This window comes from Scomber japonicus, chromosome 1 (genome assembly GCF_027409825.1).
Source record: "Scomber japonicus isolate fScoJap1 chromosome 1, fScoJap1.pri, whole genome shotgun sequence".
In the NCBI taxonomy this organism is placed as follows: Eukaryota; Metazoa; Chordata; class Actinopteri; order Scombriformes; family Scombridae; genus Scomber; species Scomber japonicus.
Genome location: NC_070578.1, coordinates 24,357,986 through 24,383,478, shown reverse-complemented (window position 1 = coordinate 24,383,478; position 25,493 = coordinate 24,357,986). Strand labels below are relative to the sequence as shown.

General features: G+C 39.1%; 1 protein-coding gene across 1 annotated transcript in view; it reads right to left on the bottom strand.

Moving 5' to 3' along the window:
• The window catches only part of fam189a1 (family with sequence similarity 189 member A1), an 87,971-nt gene that overhangs the window by 14,888 nt on the left and 47,590 nt on the right, over nucleotides 1-25,493 (bottom strand). The window contains exons 3-4 of the mRNA XM_053319873.1: nucleotides 3,240-3,350; nucleotides 2-133 (exon numbers count right to left, since the gene is read on the bottom strand). Coding sequence (XP_053175848.1) covers nucleotides 2-133; nucleotides 3,240-3,350 — 243 coding nt within the window. The remainder of the gene's footprint in view (nucleotide 1; nucleotides 134-3,239; nucleotides 3,351-25,493) is intronic.

Sequence of the window (25,493 nt, the reverse complement as noted above, 5' to 3'; positions counted from 1 at the left end):
CCTTGAGACGCAGGCGTATGGTATTGCAGTCCCTCAGAGGATTGAGTTTCAGTGTCTCTCCGAGGTTGTTGCAACTCGAACTCTGTTTCTGCAGCTCGCAGCATACACACACTCCATCGCTGTCAAACTTAAGCTGGGGGGGAGGAGGGGAGAACACACATCCACACTCATGCATGCACGCCACATACACATTAACAAACACATACACATACATACACACATAAACACACACACACACAAAGACAAATGCACAGATCAGACCTGGGCTTGGTATTCTGATGTGTTTAGTCTGTAAAACTACTGTAATGAATGATATATTTACTTATGCAAAGAGAGACAATGTATAGTAAAAAAACACATTAGATATAGAATATGATATATATTGTGACATATTGTTATTGAGAAAGGCAGTCGCCCATGGCTCATCAAAAGTGTACAACAAAAGAGAGGCTATGAGATATGAGGATCTACCCAGGGAGGGATGGAGGAAGAGCATACCTCTGCTATGTGTCCCAGATTGAGAGAAAGCAGGACATGAACCCAACAAGTATGGGTTAATTACATTGGGGAGAGGGGATGAGGAACGTTAATATTTCAGTCACGACTGGGGGAGGGTCTCTGGGGATCCACATAAAGCAGTGTAGTTGGTCTACTCAGCTGATCCCACGTGCATAAGGAGAAATGCTGCCTCTACTGTGGAAGTGGTGGGGTTAGTGGGCTGGGTGCTGGTTAAATCGCAAGGGGTTTCTTCAGTCATGAAAATGATAGAAACCACTGGCACTATTAATTCGGCTTAAAAAGTCAGCTTAGCATCTCATTATGAAAATGTGAAGACAGAGGATTTTGTGTCCAACTATTCCTGATCACCAGCTACAAAGAAAAATACTTAATAAACTTATTTAGAAGTGTGCTACACCCTGCTCTTTTTCCAAGTTGTTAAAGTGGCTGATGAAAAAAATTAGAGTGCTGTCCACTAATTATAAAAAAACTAAACAAAAAAAATGACATCACACATCAATGACAGTGGGAGGTACTAGCCTACTCAAGCTGTTAAAACAGTTGTATAATATCATCTGTGGCACTGAAGGAGCTTTATCATGTCTGAAAAATAACCCTATTAATATCATCAGGGTTAACTCCACTTTGTCTTGTAGACTGACATTTTGTAACAGAAAGCCTGTGTTTCAAACTGGGGGCATGGAGTTTGAAGTACATACACATTTTGCAAGGTAAGGGATGATTTAAAATCCAACTGAATCATCCCTCTTTGCAGTCAAAAATAATGCAGACATCCCAACCTGCAAAAGGTAATTTCAGCGACTCGCTCTAGATTCCGGGATATTGTATCTCATTTGCAGCCATCAGGGAGCCACTATCAACAGCAGGAGTCTCCCGAAACTTCCGGGAGAGTTGGGGTGTCTGATAATGTCATCATGTTTTTAAATGTATTGTTGTATTATTAGAAGAAAAATATAGATATGTTCATTTTTCTTTCTGCACCTTGTTTGATTGACATTAGCTGTTAGGATACTGGTGTTACATCATATGGGGCAGAGACAAAGTAAACAAACTGCTGTAGCTACAAGTCATGGACAGATGGCATGTTGTAACATCGAATTTGAAGAGCGGTGACCAAACCAGCATCTAAAGGAACAGATGAAACGTTTTCTGGTAAGCTGTTGAATGTGAACCAGCTGAGCAGCTAATTGTTTGTTTGGTGTCTCAATCAATAAGATAAGGTGTGGGACAAGATGTGTTCGTGTTTGTATGTTACATAAAAAGAAGACTTAAGCAGGAAAGATAATGTAGGTTCAGATTCAGTGTGTTGTCTAGCTAGTGTCAGGCTCAGTATAACCGTCTGCTCTACCTGTGATTGAATTTCACTATGATACTAATTTTATGTGTAACAGTATTATCCAGTATTATCAGAGTGACCATGTAGCTTAATTGTGACAGATAAACCCTGTGAACACCCTCGGAAAGAACTGCACATATTGTGTGATGAGTATTCATTAATTTATTTGCTGTATTGAACGGACTCCAGCTACGTAAGCTGATGATGGAACAATATTTCATCAAAATAATGCAAAACTAGGGGAAGTCATGAAATCATGAAATACAAGAATTGAAAATATAAAGTTGGTTTCTACTTTCTGATTTTTTTTTCTCAAACAACAAAGCAGATACAGTATGTTGTTTGTAGTAGACAAAAAGGCTATTTTCTTTCACTTGTACTTGCTGTTGGTTGCATTTTGAGAAGTATAGAGTCCAATGTTTTTGGAACTAATGCTCTGTTCACACATGAACTCAAACACCTGAGATGAGATAAAATGCCATTCATTGTAAACTGAGCTTCAAAATACTTGCTGGTACCACTGACCATTACTCAAAGACTGAAAAGCTGCTAGGTACAATGTGAGGGTTAGGGTTAGGTTCAACTTTATGTGAAAGACACCAGGAGTGATAGACAATAGCACTAATTTTTTGTGACATGGAAGCACAACATTTTTTTCTACTTCTAGTACTTTAAATTTAAATATTAAATTAATACTACTTTAAACTAAAATACTTTAAAATAAAGTTGTCTGTAGTGTTTACACAAACCCTTAATTTAGGATATCTTGTCCTCTGCTCTTCTGATTCGGAATATTCTTTTAAAAATGTTTAACTCTTTTCCCCCAGTTTCATTTCAAATTACTGGAGTACTCTGTACTATCTGTATTTTAGCAAACTTTGATTTTGGCTAGGCTGGATGTGATAGTCATGAGGTATTAATCACAAACAGACGATCAGTTTGTTTAACTTTTGGTGCTGACTCAATTCTACAGCATGTCCAGAGCAGAAGTGCTACTTGTCAACAGGCCACGTGTTTTTAAATATGTACACGTTTTCACATGGAGACATCGATAAACACATGCCTATTTCTCATAGCAGACATTGCAGTCATTGTTGCAGCAATATAACAACTATCTTGAGAGGACATTCTGTGCTATTCTACTGAGAGTGAAAAACTAAATAAATAAGCGCTTTTTTTATTAATTTTGTCACTGCAATAGAGTTAGTCACCCAATCAATCAAATGTCCACTTTAACCACTATGCACTGATTAATAGAAACTTTGTAGAAAATTGCCAATTTAAATTCATTCCACTAACATATGGATTAGAAAAAGCTCTCGAGACTGGTTAAGATGGCCATCTTTTTGTTTTTGATGAAGGGTTAAGGTCCATGTGGTCTCACCAGCTGACAGTCCTCCAGCGAGTTGACCAGTTGAGCGTTCTGGCAGGAGAGGATGGAGCCTGCCAGGTTGAGCATCACACAAACTGCTGACAGCAGCATGAAGAATGTGATCTGTGACAGAGAAAGAGGCGAGAGAGAGAAAAATGAAGAAAAAAAGAGACAGCAAACATAATGTCAAAATGTTGTTTGAACCACTAGCCCTTGATTCAACACTTACATCTTTCTGACAGTGTTTGAAAGCTGCTGTGTTATCAGAGGCACAGCACACTTTGCTAATCAATTGTCACTCACAATGATTTTCAACAGATCACCAAAGAGGAAATTAGCACTGATGTCAAGTGGAATCAATAACCTGTTTCAGTCCACCAGAGTTTGAAGGCAAGAATAATCATAATCACAGAAAAGCTTTTTACCCAGTGACTGACTGAATGAAGGTTCTCGACCCATAGTGATCTTTTTTCTGCATTCCTCGATATCTGTTCTGTAGCAGTCTCTATAAAATACAGACACACAGTCTCAACAGAGCTAATACTGTATTTCTCCATACTTCACATTGATAGAGCTGGCAGTTTAGCTCTCTGGTGTGGTCTAATATACTTTCACTCCAAACTTTCCCTTGGCCTCTCTTTATCTCAGGGTGAAAGGCTTCTTTTTATTTCAAAGCTGACAGCCCTGTGGATATAAATCCCGTTAGCAGAAATATGGCTTCCATTTCTGGTACTTAAAATTACAGGTCAAGCGTAACGGAAAGAGTTGACTGTCCTGTAAATTGGAAACCAGGCACTATTGTTGTGTATCAAAATTGACTTGGTCCTCGTCAACGCTTTTGTGGTACCATGACTGCAGCACAGTTAATCCAGATTTTACAAGCTCATAATTAACTGATTTAATTAAAAATCACAATAACAGACTTTTTTCATGGTTAACCTTTACAAAAACAGGAACAGTGTTGGTGGAGGGAGCTCACTATAGCACATGGAGTTTGAGGGATATAAAAGGTTGTTGAGAACACGCATACACAGATGGAGAGGAGGAGAGAGTGGCAAGGGGGTGGAGTAGGGAAGGCGCTGGAGGTGGCATGCAATAAACAGATGGAGCGATAAGTTTAAGTGCTTTTCACCATGGCAGAAAATTGAAAGATTGAGAGAGTGATGGAGCGAGCTTGAGGAGCACCTGTTTGGATGGCAAATTGAAAATTTTGAAAAACAGAAGATGTATAGAAAAGCAGAAAGCAAAAAGGAATGAGACAATCATTAATAGAAAGTGACAGAGGTATGCAGAGAAATGGAGAAGAGGAGACAGACAAGAACAAGATTCTGCAGTCTTGTGGTGCATTGGTGGAGATGATGTGTAGATCTCATCAATTAGCATTTCATTTGAATATGATATCAGCTGTCTGAGAGGCCACAGTGGCCACAGTCATATAGTCAACATACAGTCATAATGAAATGTACTGAGTCGAACCAATAAGGATCAATACATATCTAAAAGGCACTGAGAAGCACATCAGCATATTCATTACTTGCCATCAGTCGGTCAGTTCAGCTGCTAGAGAAACACTGATGTACTCATATAAAATATGTGCATAAATGCGACAAAGAAATTGCTCAACCTGCAAGGTGTTGAGCAAGCACACATTCATCTGAACAAGAATCAAGATATATATAAAAACAAGAAATTATATATAATTTGTTTCTGATTCACAATTTCTTTGCCAGAAGACCTTGCAAGTCAAGATGCTGCAACAAAAACATGGGTGTTTACAAATTCCAGTGTGCAGACAGCATCTCCTTCTCTTTTGTTGCTGCTTTTTGTCCTGTATACCCAGCCAGGGTTGGGTGTGCACACTATCAGCCTTTTTTCAAAATATGCACCCAGTGTGTAATATTCCAGTCACAGGAATGAATAGGCACCAATCTTGACATTCAACACTCCTGAAATAGCCTTCCTTTTGCTCCAACTGATAATGTTGTTTCACTCAAATCACTTCTCAGCTAGGACACATCGACCAAATTGTGTTTTATACAACAATGGTAAAAAGTTAATTAATCTGATTTTGATATCCAAACAAACAGTCTGCTCAAGGGATGTGTGACCTGAGTGTCACCTGTGTCTCCCCTGTGCTTTCTGTCTGCTGAGCGGATTGTCATGCCTGGCCCCACACCAATGCCTTCTCATTACCATGTAGGATCACATAGCGCTATTTAGCAGTGAGTCATTAATTACTGCTGTGCTGCCCTCTCTGTTCCAAAGAGAAAAAAACAGACACACACACACAAGACACACATACACACAAAAGGCCACGCACACGCCATTCAGTCCCTGTGGCAGATTTACACTGCATGTCATTATCACATCGTTTAGCACTCACTGCATACACCACAATACAATCACCATTCATCTCCATAACGCACACTCATAGATTACAACATAAGACCTGAGGTTAAGGTGCATCATTGTTATTCTCCATAACTGTCACTGAGGGGAATATCATTTGGCTTTAGCTTTGCCACTTCCTAACCCTCATACATTCTTCAGTTTGAACTGAACTGATAATGATTTTGAGTTTTGGATTGGTCATATGTGTAGATATTAGATAAATCAAAGTGATGGCAAAAAACCTTTCAAGAGTTATGGTTTTGTGTGCAGATACCCAGCAGTTTGGAAAGCTGCAACCATAGTGATACAATAATGTGACTAAACATACACATCACAGGTTTCAGGCAAAGATATATGCTTTCCCATAATTCAAATACATCTGCATTCTTCCCCCACACATCTGTCAGTGCTGTCACCCAAAAAAGAAAGAAAGAAAGAAAAAACAAGCTCATTCATCACCTCTGTTTATTTGAAGAGTGGTAGATAAGATAAGAATCTCAGTAGGGAAACTTTGGCGGAAAACAGTAATATGCTGCCATCGTTTCAGTATAAGCCAACTAATAAGAAACACACAGAAATTTAATAGAAATAAGAACAGAGGAAATTGGGAGGTCATATATCATCAACTGACAATTTCAGCAGTATTTTAAGCAGAAACCTATAAATATTTGATTTTGTTACTTGCACATATGCACAGAAGTACTGTGCTGACACCTAGTAAGTATAACAAGACATAAACATTTCACATATATTTATGTCTGGAAAATGCAGACTAGGCGATGATGTTTACTAGTTTTTCAAATTATCAAACACTACAGCCGGAGGCATCGTGTCTAAAGCAAAAGTGTCAATGTGCAAAGTGTGAGTGCAATGTCTGCTTTTACTATTACAATGATGATATATTTATGGATGACAGCACATAATGTAGTGTATGTGCAAAAACAAGTCCCCGAGACATTTATTCATGCACTCAAATACTAATGCAAAAATAACGTATGAACACTCACGTGACAGAGATGGGCAAAGATTTACATGTATTGCTTCTTGTGGAATTATGATGATAATACAATCATCAAACTCTTGTTGAAATTCAAATGCATAACAATAACCTTACACATAATAACTTTAACATTTGTTATGACACAGACTTGTAATTTAGGCTATATACTTTTTCTTTTGTATTCACTAGAATAAGAAGATATTTCCAGGTCCAAGGATCCCCACAAATCTGGTTTAAGGAAGCTAATATTAGTATAGCTAAAAAACTACAGTACCAGAGAGGAACAAAATCTGCTCACCACTCACCCTATGAGACCACATTTCAACAGGAGTAGAGCTTGTTACTGTGGCAGCAATGAGACATGGAAAGAAGCCTATTTTTAAAAAAACACAATAACCTATATCTGGGGTTTAACCCTTTGAATGGGTCTCATTGCAAAGTAGCATCCTCTGACTGCAGCACAAATTAGTATTTAGTCTGCAGCAGCACTGCGACAAGACACTATTTATTTTCAATTATCCCTAAGCCACAAGAGATGCCAGCAATGTTGTTTTGTTTTTGCTGCTGCTCAGCATATCACAAACACTCTGATTCAGTCCCCCTCTGATACTATATCAATCCTCATGCCCCTGCAGAGCTAAAAACATCTGTATCCAAGACACTTCAAGGACAACAAAGGATGAGCATAGAAGAGGAACCAATGATATTAAATATTACAATAGGGATATAGAAGCTTCCAATTTTTTGAAATAGTCTGTATACTAAAAATGTTAACATATTTACAACTTGAGGGTTAAGCAACAATCAGCAAAGAAAACAATCGGTTTCTCCTTGTGGCTGTCCTTTTGCCTTTACAAACACACAAGAGAAAGCTAATCCGGGGCTGCAACAGCTGGTTGTCATTGATTCCCACTAATAACTGAGTTAACTTTCTACCTTTCTGCCTTGCTCCCTACCCCCGCTGGGTGCTGTGGTGTATATTTATGTACCCCTGTGTGTGTGTGTGTGTGTGTGTGTGTGTGTGTGTGTGTGTGTGTGTGTGTGTGTGTGTGTGTGCGTGTGTGCGTGTGTGAGAGAGAGTGTGTTCAGACTTCATCAGGAGGATTACTTGTGATAGGAGTTTGAGTGACCCTGAGTTCAGTGCCGGTCCAAATAAACAGAGAAGGTGTTGATACTAACTCTCGGCAGCCAAACCCAGGGGATATCACACTAAACCAGACGTATAACGACTTCCACAGGCCCCCTAATCCTGCTGGGGAATACCTTCAGCACGGGAACACACATTGCTTTAAATCCTAATTTATGTCCTGATATGTGTTTAGGGATGCCAGGACACACATTCTGCATTTTCTACATTTGAGGGAACCATCCTAATGCTGCAAAAACATTGATGATAAGATTAAAGTCACAAGGAAGTTGCATTGTGGGAACATTTGGCTTATTTAAGTTGATTTTTATTTTCATTTATTTTCCCTTAAACATGACACTGGGTTTATGGAGGGCATGATAAGATTTGAAAGATGTGAAAAGGAACATAATAGACTCACACTGTCAGACTTTTGTCATACATAAGAGAGAGATCACAGCATTAAATTAGTAGTGAGGTTGCTTTTGATTTACCTGCTGGCTATATCTAATTGTTCTAGTCAGATAAGAACAGCAGATGTGCTGTGTGTGATTTTTTTTTCCCAGGAGAAAAAAAACCCCAACACCTCTCCTCTTGACTTGACTGCAGACTTTGATGTGTAGTCATGTTGACAGCATGTCAGACTGCATCTCCACACGATATGATGGATTAGTTCCTGTGGTTAGAGACATCATGTGGAAGTTGCAGTCCAACACCTTTTATTGGCAGATGAGACGTGAAACGTGGGCATCGAGAGTACTAAACTACAACTTACATGTCGGAGTATTTTTGAATTTAACCTTTCGACTTTTCAATCATGTTTATTCATATTTCAGGCATAGCCTCCAAACCTCCAAACACCCATATGAGATAAATGGGTAATCAGACTGGCAGTACTTGGGCGTGTAAGGGAAATAAACTCTAAGGAGGGAGAGGAGTTCATTTCTGTGCCAGCACTCACATGTATTGATTAAAACAGACCATGAAAGACACCATCACCCTGAGGGTCAGCAGCTGATTAATCTCCACTTCTAAACATTTTAATCAACCACTGACCTCTAAAGAGCTAAAACAAGGAGGTTCTGACTTCTCCGCTCCCCTCTGAGCTCCTGGTGGGGGGCTGCTGTATGAGATGGGCCTATAATAAACCTCGTCCCAGCAGACACTCACATCACACAGGACTATAGCAGGAACTTTGTAAAAGATGCTGCTTGCTTCTGGCAGTACATTGAAATGATGATGATGTCTCCATTAAATAACTGATATGATGTAAAACACGCATTACATTACACACAAAACAAAGAGCAGGCTATGGTCTGTTGTTGTAAGCATGCTGATAGAATTTGCTTAAAAGGGAGAAAATAGGAATGACTTTCAATTTCAGAAAATGCTACATACTCAAAATCACTGGTTTAGTTAGTTTGGGTCAATATAGCACCAACACAATAATGGCTTAATGTTACCAAGAAAGCCAGACAGGACAGGGGGTTGTTTCAACTGAGTTTTGAGAATTTTGTATTTCACAGTTGGGTTATTTACCCAAACTAAAGCTTGTTATAATATTCTCTGAACCTTTTTAAACGTACATGTCATGGTTTGTTATTGATTGTTAATACCTTGTGTATCTTTTGAATGTCATACACATGTTGTTTTGTACAAGAAACAATGAATTTGTGACGGGTTTTAGTTAAAGCTTGTGTGTAACACTGGGTCAAAATTACATATTGCTACTGGGCTAAGTTAACCCAATGTTGTTATTGGTGCTATATTGACCCAAACTGAGTAACATTTTAACCCTGTGATTTGGTGTGTAGCAAGTAGATCACTTAAGTTAAGTTTGTGTTAAGATATGTGGCATTAATTATTGAATTTGATATGAAAATGTTAATATTTTTAGAACCAGGCTTGCAGTCATTAAACTAGGCTAAAAACATCCTGATTCCAGCTCCTTACACACACACACACACACACACACACACACACACACACACACACAAACACACACACACACACACACGACTGATTTCAATCTTCTCATCTCACTCTCTGAAATAAAGCACTTCTTGCCCAGAGTTAGATGAGAAGACTGATACCACTCTCAAACATGAGAGTCGTCTAAGTCTTCTCATCTAACACCCGACAAGAAAGCAAACAAGCATATTTGTCAAAACGTCAAGCTGTTCCTTTTTAAAAAATGTATCATACTGAGGCACTAGACTTAAAGAACTTTTTTCTCTATTATTATTCTATGGCAGAGTATTTTCATGTTTCAAGAGGGTTTCAAGCTAACAAAAATTACACCTGACTATTCTTTGATCTTTTGGTTTTGTCTGGTTATACCCATAATGACTGCAGGAGAGCAACGTGACCTAAGCTGTAAGTATTTGCTGAAACACCGCTGCTGCTGTCACTGCTTGGATCATGGCTTCTCTTGCTCCTTTGAGGCATCAGATAAGGAGGTCTATCTAATTTATATTTTAATTAATATGGAGCCACACTTCCTGCTTTTCAGGGCCTTAGGGGAAGACATCATTCATCAGGCATTATCTCAAGCCGAAAGGTTCCTGTTCACCCAGCCAACCATGCTCTTTCACTCTCTGCCCTGACTTCCTCTCACACTCTGCTCTTCCCTTTGTCCGATCACTACCTGTCACTTCCTGTCATTTTACACATAATACGAGCATATGGAAAATAGAAATATAGAAATAGGGAATCAAAGATGGTTACTGTCTGTGTGTGCAGGCAAACTGTATGCTGGGTGACACAATGTGATAAAATGCAAGAGAGAGGAATCAAGAGACAAAAAGAAGACAGCGGGATTCTAAAAGCTCTCCAAATTGCCTCGAGGGAGACATTTTCTAGTCTATGTGGGAAACAGCAGTCTGGATCATTTGCTTTTTTCACTCTGGATCAAACCACATCTCATATCTGCTTCCTTTTGTTGATATATTCAATTCAGTTCCCTTCATCGTCATTGTGTGAGCAGAATAAAGCCTGAGTTTGATGTAAAACAAAATAAACACAAAATTAAGTTTAAAGCAGAAGTGTATTATAGGCTGGGGGTTTATGAAGAGGGCAGTGTCCTCACACAATGCTCAGAAAGCATTTTTCCATTTTCTCAAATTGTGTGATTACAAAAGCTGAAAGAAGCATACAAAATTCTAATCAGATTATAGTCTCTGAACCATTATTATAATATAGTTGGATTTGTAAATTGGTTTGTCTGTTTACAATCATTGGTCTAAATAGCCTTCTGGATCTGTAAAAGAACAAGAAATAAAGCAGGGGTTTCAACTTTCATTTAGATTTAAGAAATTGTGTTTTATCCTCCTGTGTCTCTAAAAACTGACTAGAAGGGAAGAGAGGTTTTAATGTTAAAATTTGAAAGGAAATTGGACTTTATACAATGAATGTTAGTTTAATAATGCCGAAATATTAGTGCTGTCAAATGTGATATTTAAATGTATGCTGTTACAATAGTAACTTTGTTAGTGTATAGTCTGAGGTCACTCTCTAGCATAAAGTGTACATATATCAGAAAGAAAATAGCAATGAAATGAAAGAGCATGAAAACTGGCTGACAGTGGGTTATTTGAGGATTTTATTGTATGTGTTTTGGTGTTCTGATGTTGATCCGAAAAGGAAACAAATCTGTAGGTAATCGGCTTAACAGTTTTCAGCAAGAGACGAGTGGGCAAGCAGGTGTAGGCTTTCTCTAAATCCAACAGTAGCTCAACAATGTCAACACACTGAATGCTGCTACAGTATGCAAGAGTGTGTGATACAATGTGGGTATCTGAGTAAATTGATAAGCCCTGCCCATTAGCAGCCAGCCAAAACATGGAAAGAAATGGGTAATGTAAGCCTAATCACATGAGCCTACTACTCATCCTATCAGTCCTAAGGGAGTCAAAGTGAAATGAACTGTGCAAAATAATTATTGCAAATTTGGTAAGAAAGATGAGTGGAAGGCACCACACACACCGCTTATTTTGTCTCTTTAGTTGTGCAGGGAATCGCTTTTCCCTAAAGAGCCAATTCCGAAGAAAAAAAGTTAACTCCTGCACACAGTTATAACTTCTACATTGGCTTATTAAACAAAGTTGACATTTTGGTCAGAAGCACCTGTCTCAAGTCCCGACTCTATCATAAATCAATGGATCGATGAAATTTAGTAGTAGATATGCATTAAATGTGGAGAAAAAAAGATCCAATGTCAGCACACACTAAGTCACCATGTAGACTCTTCTTAACACCTAAAGGGGACATAGGGGATGTTATGTCTCTGTTAATCGTGGTCAAATTCACAAAATATGAGGTGAACGTATGAAAAATGCTCCCGGAAAGCCTTGTCTGAACACTTTGCATAATAAAAACGTGAGCTGTAATCACTCTCACACACACACACACACACACACACACACACACACACACACACATCAATAGTCAAAGTCAGTATATTGTCAACAATACTACGAAATTAAAAGTGCTGCTCTGTTAGGTGCTACGAATAGCAGATTCACATATCACAACTCAATCTCAAATCATACATACACACACCTATACATACATATATATATATATATATATACATACATACATACATACATACATACATATATATATACATACATACATACATATACATATATATACATATATATTCATACATATATATATATATATATATATATATATATATATATATAATGTCTATATATATACAGTATGTCTATATATATATAGTATGTCTATATATATATATATATATATATATATATATATATATATATATCAAAGAATAAGTAGCATCAAATCGCCTGAGGCAGAGCCATTTAGCTGACACAGCTTACGCTAAAGTCATACTGTTGGGAGGGTGATGTGAGCATGCTCCCCTGGGTGGGAATCACTGATCCAAAGAAGCTTCTTTAATCACTTCTTCCTTATTTCAGCTGTTAAGAGATGGTTTGTAGAATGACGATGTGCTGTACTCTAATTCTGATTTGAATGCCTTCTTGGCAGATACACAGTGTGAGAACAGAGAGGAGGTGATCTGAGGAGCAGTGGGAGACATAGAGTGGCAGTGCTAATGCAAACTGACCAGAAGTGACAGGCAAACTGTGACCTGAGGGAAAACACACACATACACATTCTTGTAGTTTCAGCTTGCCTGGTATATAAAGCTGGCACTGAGGTGGCTTTAGAAAGGCTACTCTTCAACAGGAGTACTCAGGGTGAAGCCTCCATGTTGGCAGACATCCATGCTGCTTAAGTGTCCCTGAGCAAGACACTTAAGCTCTGTGCATCAAGTTAACACAGATCAAATTAACAGCTGCTCTTTTTACACATTTATTTCTGATCCTGTATTGTGTTTGGATGGGAGACAAGTGCTTAAAATAACAAATAGTACTTGTACCTGACTACTCAAGCAAGGTCTCTTTGCTTTTGTACATTTCATTTACCAAATTCATAGCAATTACACCTGCCATTCAACTGTCATTGCAACAAAGAAACAACCACAATTGCTTTTTGTCTGCAGATAACATTTGTTAGCATGTAAATTTAGATTTCCTGGTCCTGATATGTAAATTGATGAATGGATGAGCCAAGTGCAGAACGAGATTGTCAGCCTTTTACTTAACATTTGTTTTCTTAGAAGCACAGTGGAATTGGATTTGGGGTTAGATCAACTTGAACACATTCAGATAAACAACCACACTACAGCCAAAATGAATTTTAAGATTTAACTAAGGATGCTGGAGGGATGTTGCTTAGCAACGGGAGGATGTATTTTCTTGGCAGAGGACCAAAGAAAATGTATCAAAACAAACCCAAATCTTCTGTCTCTGCCTTTGTCCGGATCGCAGTAGAGCCACTATCTCATGGTATAAATCTCTTTCTTGTATGTTAGCATTATTTTTCCTAAACCATTTCAAATTTGACAGGGACAGGGATAAATGGAAGTGCCTGAAACACCAATGACACAGTTGTGGTTATCCTTGCTGGTGAAACCTCAGTGAAATACTGTAGGGGATTTATCTATGGAGGGAGGTTAGAGTGACAGCTCAAGCAACTCATTCCAGAGTAATTCTGTTTAAATCCACTGAAATATACAGTTGCTTAGCTTTTGGGTTGGTCATGAACAAAAGATCAGAGTTGCTGTCACAGTAATAAATACTGTAAATGAGGGCTGGTGATAATTTCAGTAAACATTGCATGACTCAAACACTCTAAATGGTTTCAGAAAAGCAAGATCTTTTAGCCTATTTTAGCCCATTGTTTTGTTTTATGGCTTTACATCAACCCCTGTAAGTTGCCATTTCTAACAAAAACATTGTGATAAATCCTAATGTATGCTGCCTGCCCAGCACCAAATGGCCGTGAATATAATCTAATATCTGGCAAGCTAAAGACCCAGATATTTTTTGCAAAGGAGCCCTTTGTTTGAAGACCAAGAGAGAAATACGACTCCCAACTGAATCCTAATGTTGGTCTATGCCTGCTACAGTAGATGTGATAATGTGCAACTGTTTGCTCGCATTAAAAAAAAGTCATAGGCCAGGTTGGCTCTTTATCAGTCAGTCTGTTTTGATGATTTTCTGCTGCAGCTTTACATGACTCAATACTGTAGATGAAACCGCAGTTTGGTATTTATTGGTAATGTTGTGTTTCATTTGCTGGAGTCACAAGTCAAAAATGCACACACACTATTAGATCACATGGTTGGTAGCAATTTGTTATTCAAAGCTTTGTTGTGATATACAGACACCAAGCTTATCAAAGCGGATAAAAGCATAAAAACTGTGTTTGTATGTGACCCACTGAAGGAGGTTTTTAAGGGCTCACATCATGTAGAACTTGAACTATAAAAAAATGAGTTGAAAGAATTGCATTATTGAAGAAGCAGAGAGATGGGGGTGGCTTCTATCTTGTTCCATTATTGATTCAGTTGACCTGTGTATTTAAAATGAAAGAAGTAAGCTTCTGTCTACAGGTGTGCTGGGATACCTCCCACTGGTTGAGCTTTGCCTTATTTCTGTGCAAAAGCTTAACTTCATAATGCAGCACACCAGGCTAGCTCTTGTTTCAAGGGCTTCTCTTCCTTCTGGTACCCTGCCAGCTCAGTGAAATAACTAAACAGAACAAAAAAGAAAATCTGACCATAAAATTATGAAATCCTAAAAAGAACATGTCAATGGGAGTAATCCCCTCCCAATGCTATTTTTGAGTGCTTTCCCTCTATTTGAAGTAGTTCAGTGTTTCCTGCAGATTTCTTCTTTGTTCGCTGCCTCTCCAGCCCACAACACAACTCTGCCACAGCTCACACATGCGCACACTTACACACTTTTGTTTTCACCTCCTCTTCTCTCTTTTTCTATCTGTCTGACACACACACACTTCCTGTCTCTCTGTTTTTACTTTAGCAGCTCCTGACAGGTGGTCCTGCGGGGCCCATCTCAGTTGGCGGTAGGCAACATCTCCCTCTAAAGCCTCTCCATCTGGGTCAAGTCAGAGAATAACAGGCCTCTGAGGAAGAAGGAGACAGAGGATGCACACACGCACACACACATGCACACACACACACACACGCACACTCACACACACACAAAATACAAACGCAAAAGGCAGATCTGAAAGTGTGTATGTGAGTGCACATGAATTCTTTATGTGTCTGTAAATGTGCATGCATGTGTGCATCATGGTGTACAGTATGTGTCTGTGAATGTACTGTATGTCTGAATGTGTTGTGTATTTGTGTGTGTCTACAAGCACACAAACAGTCGTAATAAAAACCTAGAGCCTGCAGCTACAACAAGAGTCTCTTCATAGCTCCCTAATCACACATGATGGCAGGTAGCAGTGGCATCATTTAAACCGTTTTCATACAGCAAATGATTCCCCTGAAATGTTGCACACAATCTCCCCTTCCATACTGTGCTCCATTTTGAAGCCAGTTTGAATTAATTGAGTCATACTGGTTTGTCACACCAGTAGTAGAAACTAGTGAATAGTAACTGTCAGAAAAAACAAAAACAAAAAAACAACACATTATTATGATCAGTGGCTGAAGTACTTTGGTGTTTTTGTGTGTGTTTGAGTGTGTGTATGTGGGTGAATGAGAATCCTTCTGAATTCTGAATTTATTCAACCATTTAGGCCTGACATTTATCCTGAATGGCAATTTTGTTACCACTTTATTATCCAGCCTGACACAGCTTCCTCCTTATTCTTGTTTTTCTGAGGGATGAAAATTGAGTTTTGGCCTTGTGAGGTTATATTTTTGACACACAATGGTACACAATATGCAGTGGTCCAAGTCAGGAGTTGTGATTGTGTGTTTTCTGTAGTAAAGTAACCTCCAAAAATATTCAGCTGCTCTGACATTTTAATTGATGATGAGGTTGTGCTACCCATAAAATAGCATAAAATAAACCAGATATCTCCAGCTACTGATAAACATGAAAAAGTCCCTTTAAGCTACATATCAACATATATTTTAGATAATTAAATGTTTTAAAGGAGTTGCAGTAGCCTAAAATGAGAACATTTCCTCAACCCATAAAGAAGCATTTAATTCTTCAGTTATTCTCAAAACTCAATAATCTAAATATCGGTGAATGCAAACGATTTGTTTTCACTTAAATTAACAATAACCCATGGCAAGGAGCTGTGAAAATAATAGTTATAGAAGTTAAGTCAAAGATTTTGAGAGCTCCTTCCACCAAAATCATTATTCCTGGACACCAGCTTAGACCTGGGTTTCCATCATGCACATACAAGTCTGTTGAATCCTGCAAAGCAAAACAAAACAATTTACATGCTTATGTCAGGATGTTTTTTTTTTGTTTGTTTTTTTTTAAAAGGTATGATGTTCTGAAATATGGGGCATAATTGAGAAACTGTTGTGACTTCATCACTTTAGTTTTGGCATATGATATTTCAGGAAATGTTGCTGATTAATGTTTGCAGTGGCTTCAGGAGAAAATCAGTGTTTGTACTTTATTCCTACCAGTCTCATGGGAGCTCTTCTGTATTCACCATGAACAATCAATTCATGCAAGACAAAAACAAACTTCAGTTCTAATAACATTCATTCACACTCAGCTTTCATTTTCTCCCATCAATGAGACAGACTCAGTGAAAGTTGATGTTGCTAATCATAGTGCGCTGCATCCCCAGAGTAGAGAGTGTTTCTTTATTTCTGTGTTTACCCTGAGAGATGTCCAACACTCTCAAACTAAATGTTCTTCTGAGTCTGACTGGCTACCACTGCAGCTCAACACTGACTCAGTCACCCATAAACTGAACCCTGCACACACACATTCATGTGCACAGTCATAGCCAAACACTGCAATCTACACAGCACACAAGCTACTCTCTGATCTTTATCTCCACACTTTACCATCACAACAATAAAGGGAAAACAGAAAATAGAAGTCATCTCCTTTACTGTACAACTGTGAATTATTTAGCTGTCTGCCTATACACCATACCATATATTATGATAGACACATAATCTTGATGATTTTTTAAATCATTTTTGAATATAATTGAGGCATTTTATTTTTAACCATCCACTTGATTATTTTATTTTATCCTGGACTGGAACATATACATTTTCTTTATATCTAGGCAAATTTCTGTACAATTTATTTAAAGGAAAATACTGTAACTACTACAATAACTATGGTATGTCAAAAATGTCATATGTTCATATATAAATATGTTATTCATATATTATATTTCTTTTCTCTTCAAAGTCCAAGTGAAAGACAATTTTATTGTCAATTCTGCCATTTGTACAAGGATCAAAATACTGCTGCTATCAGATCCCAAAGTTATAATATACAAGTACTAAAACCCAACAGCCAAAAACAAAGGTTTTAAAAATACTAGGCTAAAACAACTACTGCTAATAATAATAATAATAATAAAAGAATGAAGGAACAGAACAAAAAAACAGTGATGATAAGTACAGTGAAGAAGACAAATGGAGTGCAAATCAAGCTGAAAGATGTGCAAATTATGTTCCACCCACAGGATGAATAATTAGCAGCAGTTTTGTAGTGTGTGTACAAAGTGGCCAGTGCTGAGTTCAGGTGTGTGTGTGTGTGTGTGTGTGTGTGTGTGTGTGTGTGTGTGTGTGTGTGTGCATATGTTTGTTATAAAAAAGTCTTATGGCTGGTGCTGTGGGATGTGTGGGGGGGTAGGATGGCTTAGTTACAGTCCAGACTGTTTGGAGGCAGAGAGGACAGAGTTCAGCATCCTGACAGCCTGATGGATAAAGCTGTTACACAGTCTGGTGGAGCAAGCTCGGAGGCTCCAGTATCTTCTCCCAGATGGCAGGAGACTAAGGAGGCTGTATGAGGGATGGGTGGGGTCACTCACAATGCTGGTGGCTTTGCGAGCTAGGTGGGTGTTGTAAATGTGCAGGAGGGAGGGGACTGAGGCACCAATGAGCTTCCCAGCCGTGTTCACTGTGCACTGCAAGATTTTGCTGTTGGAGGCAGTGCAGCTCCCAAACCACATAGTGATGCAGCGGGTCAGAAAGCTCTCTATGATGCCTCGGTAGAAAGGTGCACATGATGGGTGCCTGGGCTCTCACTTTCTTTAGCTTAATGAGCCATTCTGCACTCATACGCATTGATTAATCCAGCAAAATGGGACTGAATACATTTTTGAAAGGTGTGTTGTGACCAGCTCCCCTCCCATCACATTAATCTGTTTACATTTTCAAAAGAGAGGTTGAGGTCTATTTTTATCAACCATTGCCTCCTAATCTAACAATATGTGTTAGGGAGTCCTCCACAGCTCCAAATGTTCTCCAGAATAAGTACAATGTCTAAATAATTATATATACACACAGCAAGTGTCATAAAACATGAAAAAATATTATGCCCTTTGAAATAAAATATAGGAGTATAGTATAGGAGTAATGTACTGTAAAAATGATGTTCACTCTAAATTTCTGATCTTCTGATGTCAATACCAGTAGCAGAGAAAACGAGAGGCTGATGACTACTGTTATATAATAACCTGTGATAAGATTAGATAACATTCATGTTTTTGGAGAGTTGCACAGTTATATCATTTATTGTCTCTTCACTTCATTCATGTGCTTCTTCCTGACACAAAAGTAGTGGTCAGAGTTAGCAAGTGAGTCCTCAATAGCTACTGTCAGCTGTGGCTGCAGTCAGCTCACTCAGCTGTGAAATATGGCTTACATGATTGTGTGCAAACCACAATTACATGACTTGAGTCCCTCACAAGTGACCACAGAGCACTAGTTGTTCAGTCAACCGTGGAATATGAACTGGTGGACCCTGCCTCTAATGTCTTTATTTGCCCAAAACACAATCATTGTAATGTCACACACAGTTCTACCCATTTGCTGCAGAAAGAGATTGGCACCAATGTGACAGCAGAGAGTGGAGGCTATTTGTGCTGTTTAATAATAGCTGAAAGAAGAGTGCAAGCGCCATTTTTTGTTTGTGCTTGTGGGTTGAATGCCTGTATATCAGCTATGAGTTATACTTTGTACTGAGGATAACAATGAACAGAAGAGTCTTCTTTTCCTTCTTCGTCATTCAATACAAATTGCTTGTACGTCTTTATGTGTCATGTGTTTGTGACAAACTGTTGTCTGAATGTTTCATGAACCCATGAGATGTTGTGACAGATAAGTGAGTAAATTTACCTTGTTGCTGGCTGGAGTTGGATTTATCTATGGTAACACAATAGATTTCTGGACACAGCATCCTATCACTGTGTTAGTTCACCTATTTTAATGTTCACATTCACCTCTGTGCAGTATTGCAGGTGCATGACTGTCTTACGTTCCTTCAAATGACCCTAGAATTTAATTTGAATGTACAGTATGGTACTCACAGATAAAAGGAAAACCGCTTACTCTAATTCTTTATTTAGTTGTGTAGGGGATATTTTACTTCATCACAATGATGAGAATTTGTTCGCAGCCTCTCCAGGGGCGAAACTGTTTTTTATTATTTTCCTTATTCAAACCTACAGCTACCACGGCTTGAGGCTGAAGCCAATGCAGAAGTACCTCAAAGTGCAATGCCACTGATGGTCACTAGATGTTGACTCCAAAAATTCACTAGTCCCAGATTACTCCCATACTTTTCTCTAGAAATGTCACCGTCACCGTCTTCTGTCGCTTATCCGGGGTCGGGTCGCGGGGGCAGCAGCCTAAGCAGGGAAGCCCAGACTTCCCTCTCCCCAGCCACTTCGTTCAGTTCGTCCCGGGGGACCCCGAGGTTCCCAGGCCAGCCGAGAGACATAGTCTCTCCAGCATGTCCTGGGTCTTCCCCGGGGTCTCCTACCGGTGGGACGTGCCCTGACCACCTCACCAGGAAGGCGTCCGAGCCACCTTATCTGGCTCCTCTCAACGTGGAGGAGCAGCGGGTCTACTCCGAGCTCCTCCCGGATGACCGAGCTTCTCATCCTATCTCTAAGGGAGAGCCCAGCCACCCTACGGAGGAAGCTAATTTCGGCCGCTTGCACCCGCAATCTTGTTCTTTTGGTCACTACCCAAAGCTCATGACCATAGGTGAGGGTAGGAACGAAGATTGACCAATCGAGAGCTTTGCCTTTTGGCTCAGCTCCCTCTTCACCACGACGGATCTGTGCAGAGCCTGCATTACTTCTCCAAGTCCACAAAACACATGTGGATTGGTTGGGCAAACTCCCATGCACCCTCAAGGACCCTGCAGAGGGTGTAGAGCTGGTCCACAGTTCCACGACCCGGACGAAAACCACATTGCTCCTCCTGAATCCAAGGTTCAACTATCCAACTATGTCTAGCCGGAACTTCTCAACCTCACGCACCAGCTCAGGCTCCTTCCCCACCAGAGAGGTGACATTCCACGTCCCTAGAGCTAGCTTCTGCAGCCGAGGATCGGACCACCAAGGTCCCCGCCTTCGGCTGCCACCCAGCACACATTGCACCCGACCCCTTTGGCCCCTCCTACGGTTGATTCTCTAGAAACGCTACAGTAAGTGAATAATGTTTTCAGTGAGATTTAGCTGAAGTAACTGACATTACCCCAAGTGTGCACCGCTCACATTAAGCTACTGCTCTGTTGGTGACATCACATCTCATTACGGCTATTTTTATACAGTCTATTGGTATGGTAGACATATACTGTGAACAAAAAACTGACCTCTCATCTTTTAATTTGGTATGGCCAGCGGATACTGAGAAATACTATCTTTCATCTACAGTCGTATCTAATATCAGTTGCCTGATGCATCTGGAAACAACACCATGAGAGCTGAGAGGGTGAACTAGTAACGTTGCAGGCCAGAAAAAACTAAAAAACAATAAGTTGAAAGGCACAATGAAACTCTATAAAGCAATGCAGAACTGCAGTCGGGTAATAATTTTCTAAAGGTTAATCACTACAAGCAAGCTCTTTATAACCTCTTTAAAATCCCACCTACAACTGTATCAAATGACCCATTATTGAATAAGAATATTGATAGTAGCCTTAAAGAATAAATTGTGCTTCACAAACCCCTTAAAAATCAGAATTTACATGGCCAAATAAAGTCTGGAGAGGCCATAAAGGCAGAAAACAGAAGAGACTGCTGGGACAGATTTATGGGCTTTATCACTGAGGCTCTCCAGGAGAGAAGGAAACAAACCCTACTAATTATCCTGCTGCATGCTGAAACTCTGCAAAACTCAGCTCATCAGCCTGACATATGAAACATGTGCAGATGACGAGTAAACACATAATGACATTAATAAATTCAAGATTATCAGCTTCGTATGCAGACAATAACTTGTTTGTTTGCTTGTTTTTATGTGCATGGCAGAAAGCTGTTGACGCGTTAGTGTGTGTGGGAAAGTGTGTGTGTGTATGGGTGGGGTTGGGAGGGGTAGACTGCTTTCAGTAGTCTACCTTGTGGACACGAGGCTTATCATTTTAGAAAAGCTGATATTTGCTAATGTTCGAAGATGGATAGCTTCCGTACAACAGCTTCTGCATTTTATATATTAAAAACAAATATGCAGTAATGATAATAACTTTAATGATAAAACTTATACACTTATACACATACAAAAAATGGAACATAGATGCAAAATTTTCACACGTGGACAGCATTACAACCATGTCACCCCCCATCACTGTATTTATATTTACAGCACACTATGTGCAACACCACTATAAATAATCCGCTGAGGGATCATTATGATCAAAAGACAACCAAACCACTGTGGACTAAAAGCAGCAGTTTCTCATCATTGTGCTTTTGTTTTTTCATTAGCTATTCATGAATTAAAGATATGTCACCAGCCTCAGAGGGCAAGATAGCAGTGGGTGTATAAACCAGAGAACATCCCTTTGTTTATCTCCACAAACATCCAGCATAGAAAGACTTTTTAAAATATCCCCTGATATCATGTGTCTTGTGTCTGACTCACATCTGTTTACATCAAACAACATCTCAGTCGTAATTTTGTTGCAAAGAGATTTCTAGAAGTCACCAAATAGTAAATTGGCTGTGTGGTTTCAAAGAAGCAGCTGAGAGAAAAGGGAAAGGACATCCAAATGATTTAGGATTCAGGCAGAGTCCAGCATTGTCTGTCTGGGGCCAAAGACCAGGGGCCCAAAGCAATAAGTTAGTCCGTTTATAGTTGAGGCAGAGTCAGAGCTATAGTGCAGGAACACAAACACATGCAACCCATTCCCTGCTGGCCACAGAGCCAGGAACAGAGGCTGCTAATGGGCTAATTTCATTCCTAATTAGAGGATTAATTTGTCCATTTAGGTCTGCACGAAAAATGCTCAACTATTGGAGGGCAGAAATCCACTGGACAGATGCACTGCCTCTGCCTATGCTGCTCGGATTATCTTTTTAATGATTTCATTAATTGGATGATTTTTAAAAATGAATGTCATGAACTGTGCAGTTTTGATTTTTTGTTGTTGTGGTGTTTGACTACAAATCTTTATTTCCCCAGCGTGGAGATGTCCATTTCCTCCATCGCAATCAGTCAGTGAGCCATCTTTCTCACTCTCTTCCTCCCTCTTTCATCCACTACAGTAATATTTATGGCCTGCCAGGGTCACAGGCTGTCACAGAGAGTACCTCATAAACCCTTTCACCGCTGTCCTGCTGGCCCTACTGTAGTTATGTGATCATAATGGAAAGTCTATGGTTATGATGTGTGTTGGTGATTTGTGTGCATCGTTAGTCCAATATTTGGAGGTGGGGCAAGCAAAGCGTGTATGTGAGTGTGTTTGTGTCAGATAGCAAAAAAGTGAGAATTTTATGCTCTCATGACCTTGCAGTGAGCATGAGGTTTGTGTGTATATAAGGAGCAGCATCAATGTGGAGTGCTGAAGTCCTGGACTCAAATTTATCCCCAGGAAGTCTTCACCATCATCATGCCACTGAAATGGTCCAATAAATCATACACAGTACTTTCTGTATCTGAATGAAGATGAACAGACACACATTTGTCAAATTAAGCTGTGTTGGAAGTTTGAGGGGGGCCTACAGGGCCTACAGGCCCTGGCACTCCTCAAACACACCTAATATTTCTCCACAGCACAATTTTCACACTCTACTTACGCCAACCTTTCATCCAATATCGTTTCTGCCATTTTCTCCAAACCAGTAACGTTGCTATCAAAAATATACATTCTGCATGGTTTATCTAAGGGCCCCATTTCAAAAATGCAATTTTGTTGCACAAATGTCAATCATAAATTGCAGATACAGTTGCTAAAGTTTTATCAGGTTCTCACATACTCAAGTGAAGAAAGTGTGGTAATAATTGGAAAGGAAAAGACAGTAAAGGAAGGTATTTTCTGTTGCAAATTTGTAGGACACTTGTAGGCTGCAATTGTTGGAGAGCTAACATGATGGAATTTAAAACACTAAAATGGAACTAAAATGCAAAGGTAAAATTCAAAGTTTATACAAATTACCTTTTGATAAAAACACAAATAATAATGATTAGCCTACCTCTTTAATTGTCTTGTTTGTCTCAAGCTGTGAGCTCCACTGAACGATTCAGGCACTATTTTGGGATTCCTCACACTTGAATCATAACTGTGAGTCTGTGAGAATGACTCCTCACTGCCTAAGGATTGCCTTGGTGACAACGAGCAGTGTTAGTGGAGCAGCATATCTCCTATCTGCAAAAGTACCCCAGTGTTTTCATCTTTTTGCTCCTTTTTTAGTGATGAAATGTGCACAATTGTGCTTGTATTGAGTATTGACGCATGAAAGTATTGTCAAACACATACACCAACGCATGAATGAGTGTTCGGCAAACACTGCATTGAAACTTGGCTGCTTGACATAAGCGTGCGTGTGTGCACGTGTGTTAACATGTGTAGGCACACAGGGCCATAACTGGGTTTTAGAAACAATGAGGCTATGAGTCTGAGCCACCCTTATCCAAGAACATTTACATAACTGTTAAATCTTCAATTATGCCTGTAAATGTATTTCCTATAATACTCTAAAAACTGTTTAATCTCCACACTGCCAGAAGTAAAACTCTGTTGGGGAAATACTGATTTATTTTATTTCCCTAAAAGTAATTGAATGTGCTGAATATACATACTGTACAGTATAGAAATACTGGAGTTAGTCTATAAAACACCCAACAAGTGATAGTTTTGAGAGTGTAAATAACCTTCCAGGTTCCTAAAACCTCCAAATTCACAGTGGCCTCTGTATCCTCGATGGTATAGCTACAGGGCTGTATGTACAGCGTGTGCATGTTTATGTATCCAGTAAGAGTACAGTTGAAAAAAGCCGCAGGAATAGTGATGAATGGTTTAACAAATATGGAGCTGTCAGAATATGATGGCAGAATCAAATCAGTGATATCTTTACAGATCAAACTTTGATAGTTCTATAGTGTCCCAGGCATGTTAGGGCTTGCACCACATAGATAAGTATATCCCTCAGATCAGGAAAGACACATGCTCCAGTTCCAACCTGTCAATTTAAAGGTTAATGGATGCACTGAAAAGCCACAATGACAGAGATAAAATATTTACCCTCTCTGATTACTGGGTGCCTCTTCTTTTTTTTAGGTTGTTTTGTTTAGCCACAGAAGCACACTTAGGAATGTATAGCAGAGTCTCATTCACATTGAAAACAATGAGAAAAGCAGCCCTAAAAAAAGATTTCACCAACAGGGATGCATTCTTAATATTCTCTGGGCATACAGTACTATAGGCCAAGCAGCCACTGACGTCAAGATAAACCTTTGTTCTACAGATTATTCATTTATTATAGTGGATTCTCTGACAGTAATTCAATGCAGAGTGAAAAACTTCTAAAGACAGCGTGCTGAACAAACATTTAATCTGCACGTTCCACAGAATGTTTCAGTGTTACCTTTACCTGATGAAGATAATACTGTAAAAATTTACAATACAATGAATTTCAATTTCAATCAAATCCAGAGTAAACATAACGAAATAGAGACTTGTAATTTTTAAATTGAGACATTTTAGATGTCCAAACATATTAATTAAATTAACTGGCAATCTGTATCTGGATACATTTTCTAAATAAAGATATCTGATCTATTGCTCTTTGCATTTACATCCAGTATTAAAATTCTCATTTTCTCGTTTTACTCATAGCTTTTGCCTGGTTTGCTTGAGCTGGCAGGAAGAGCTGGATTTAAGTGACCTTTCAACTTGCTGGGTGATTTCTTTTAATGAATGTGGTCATGTTGTATGGATTG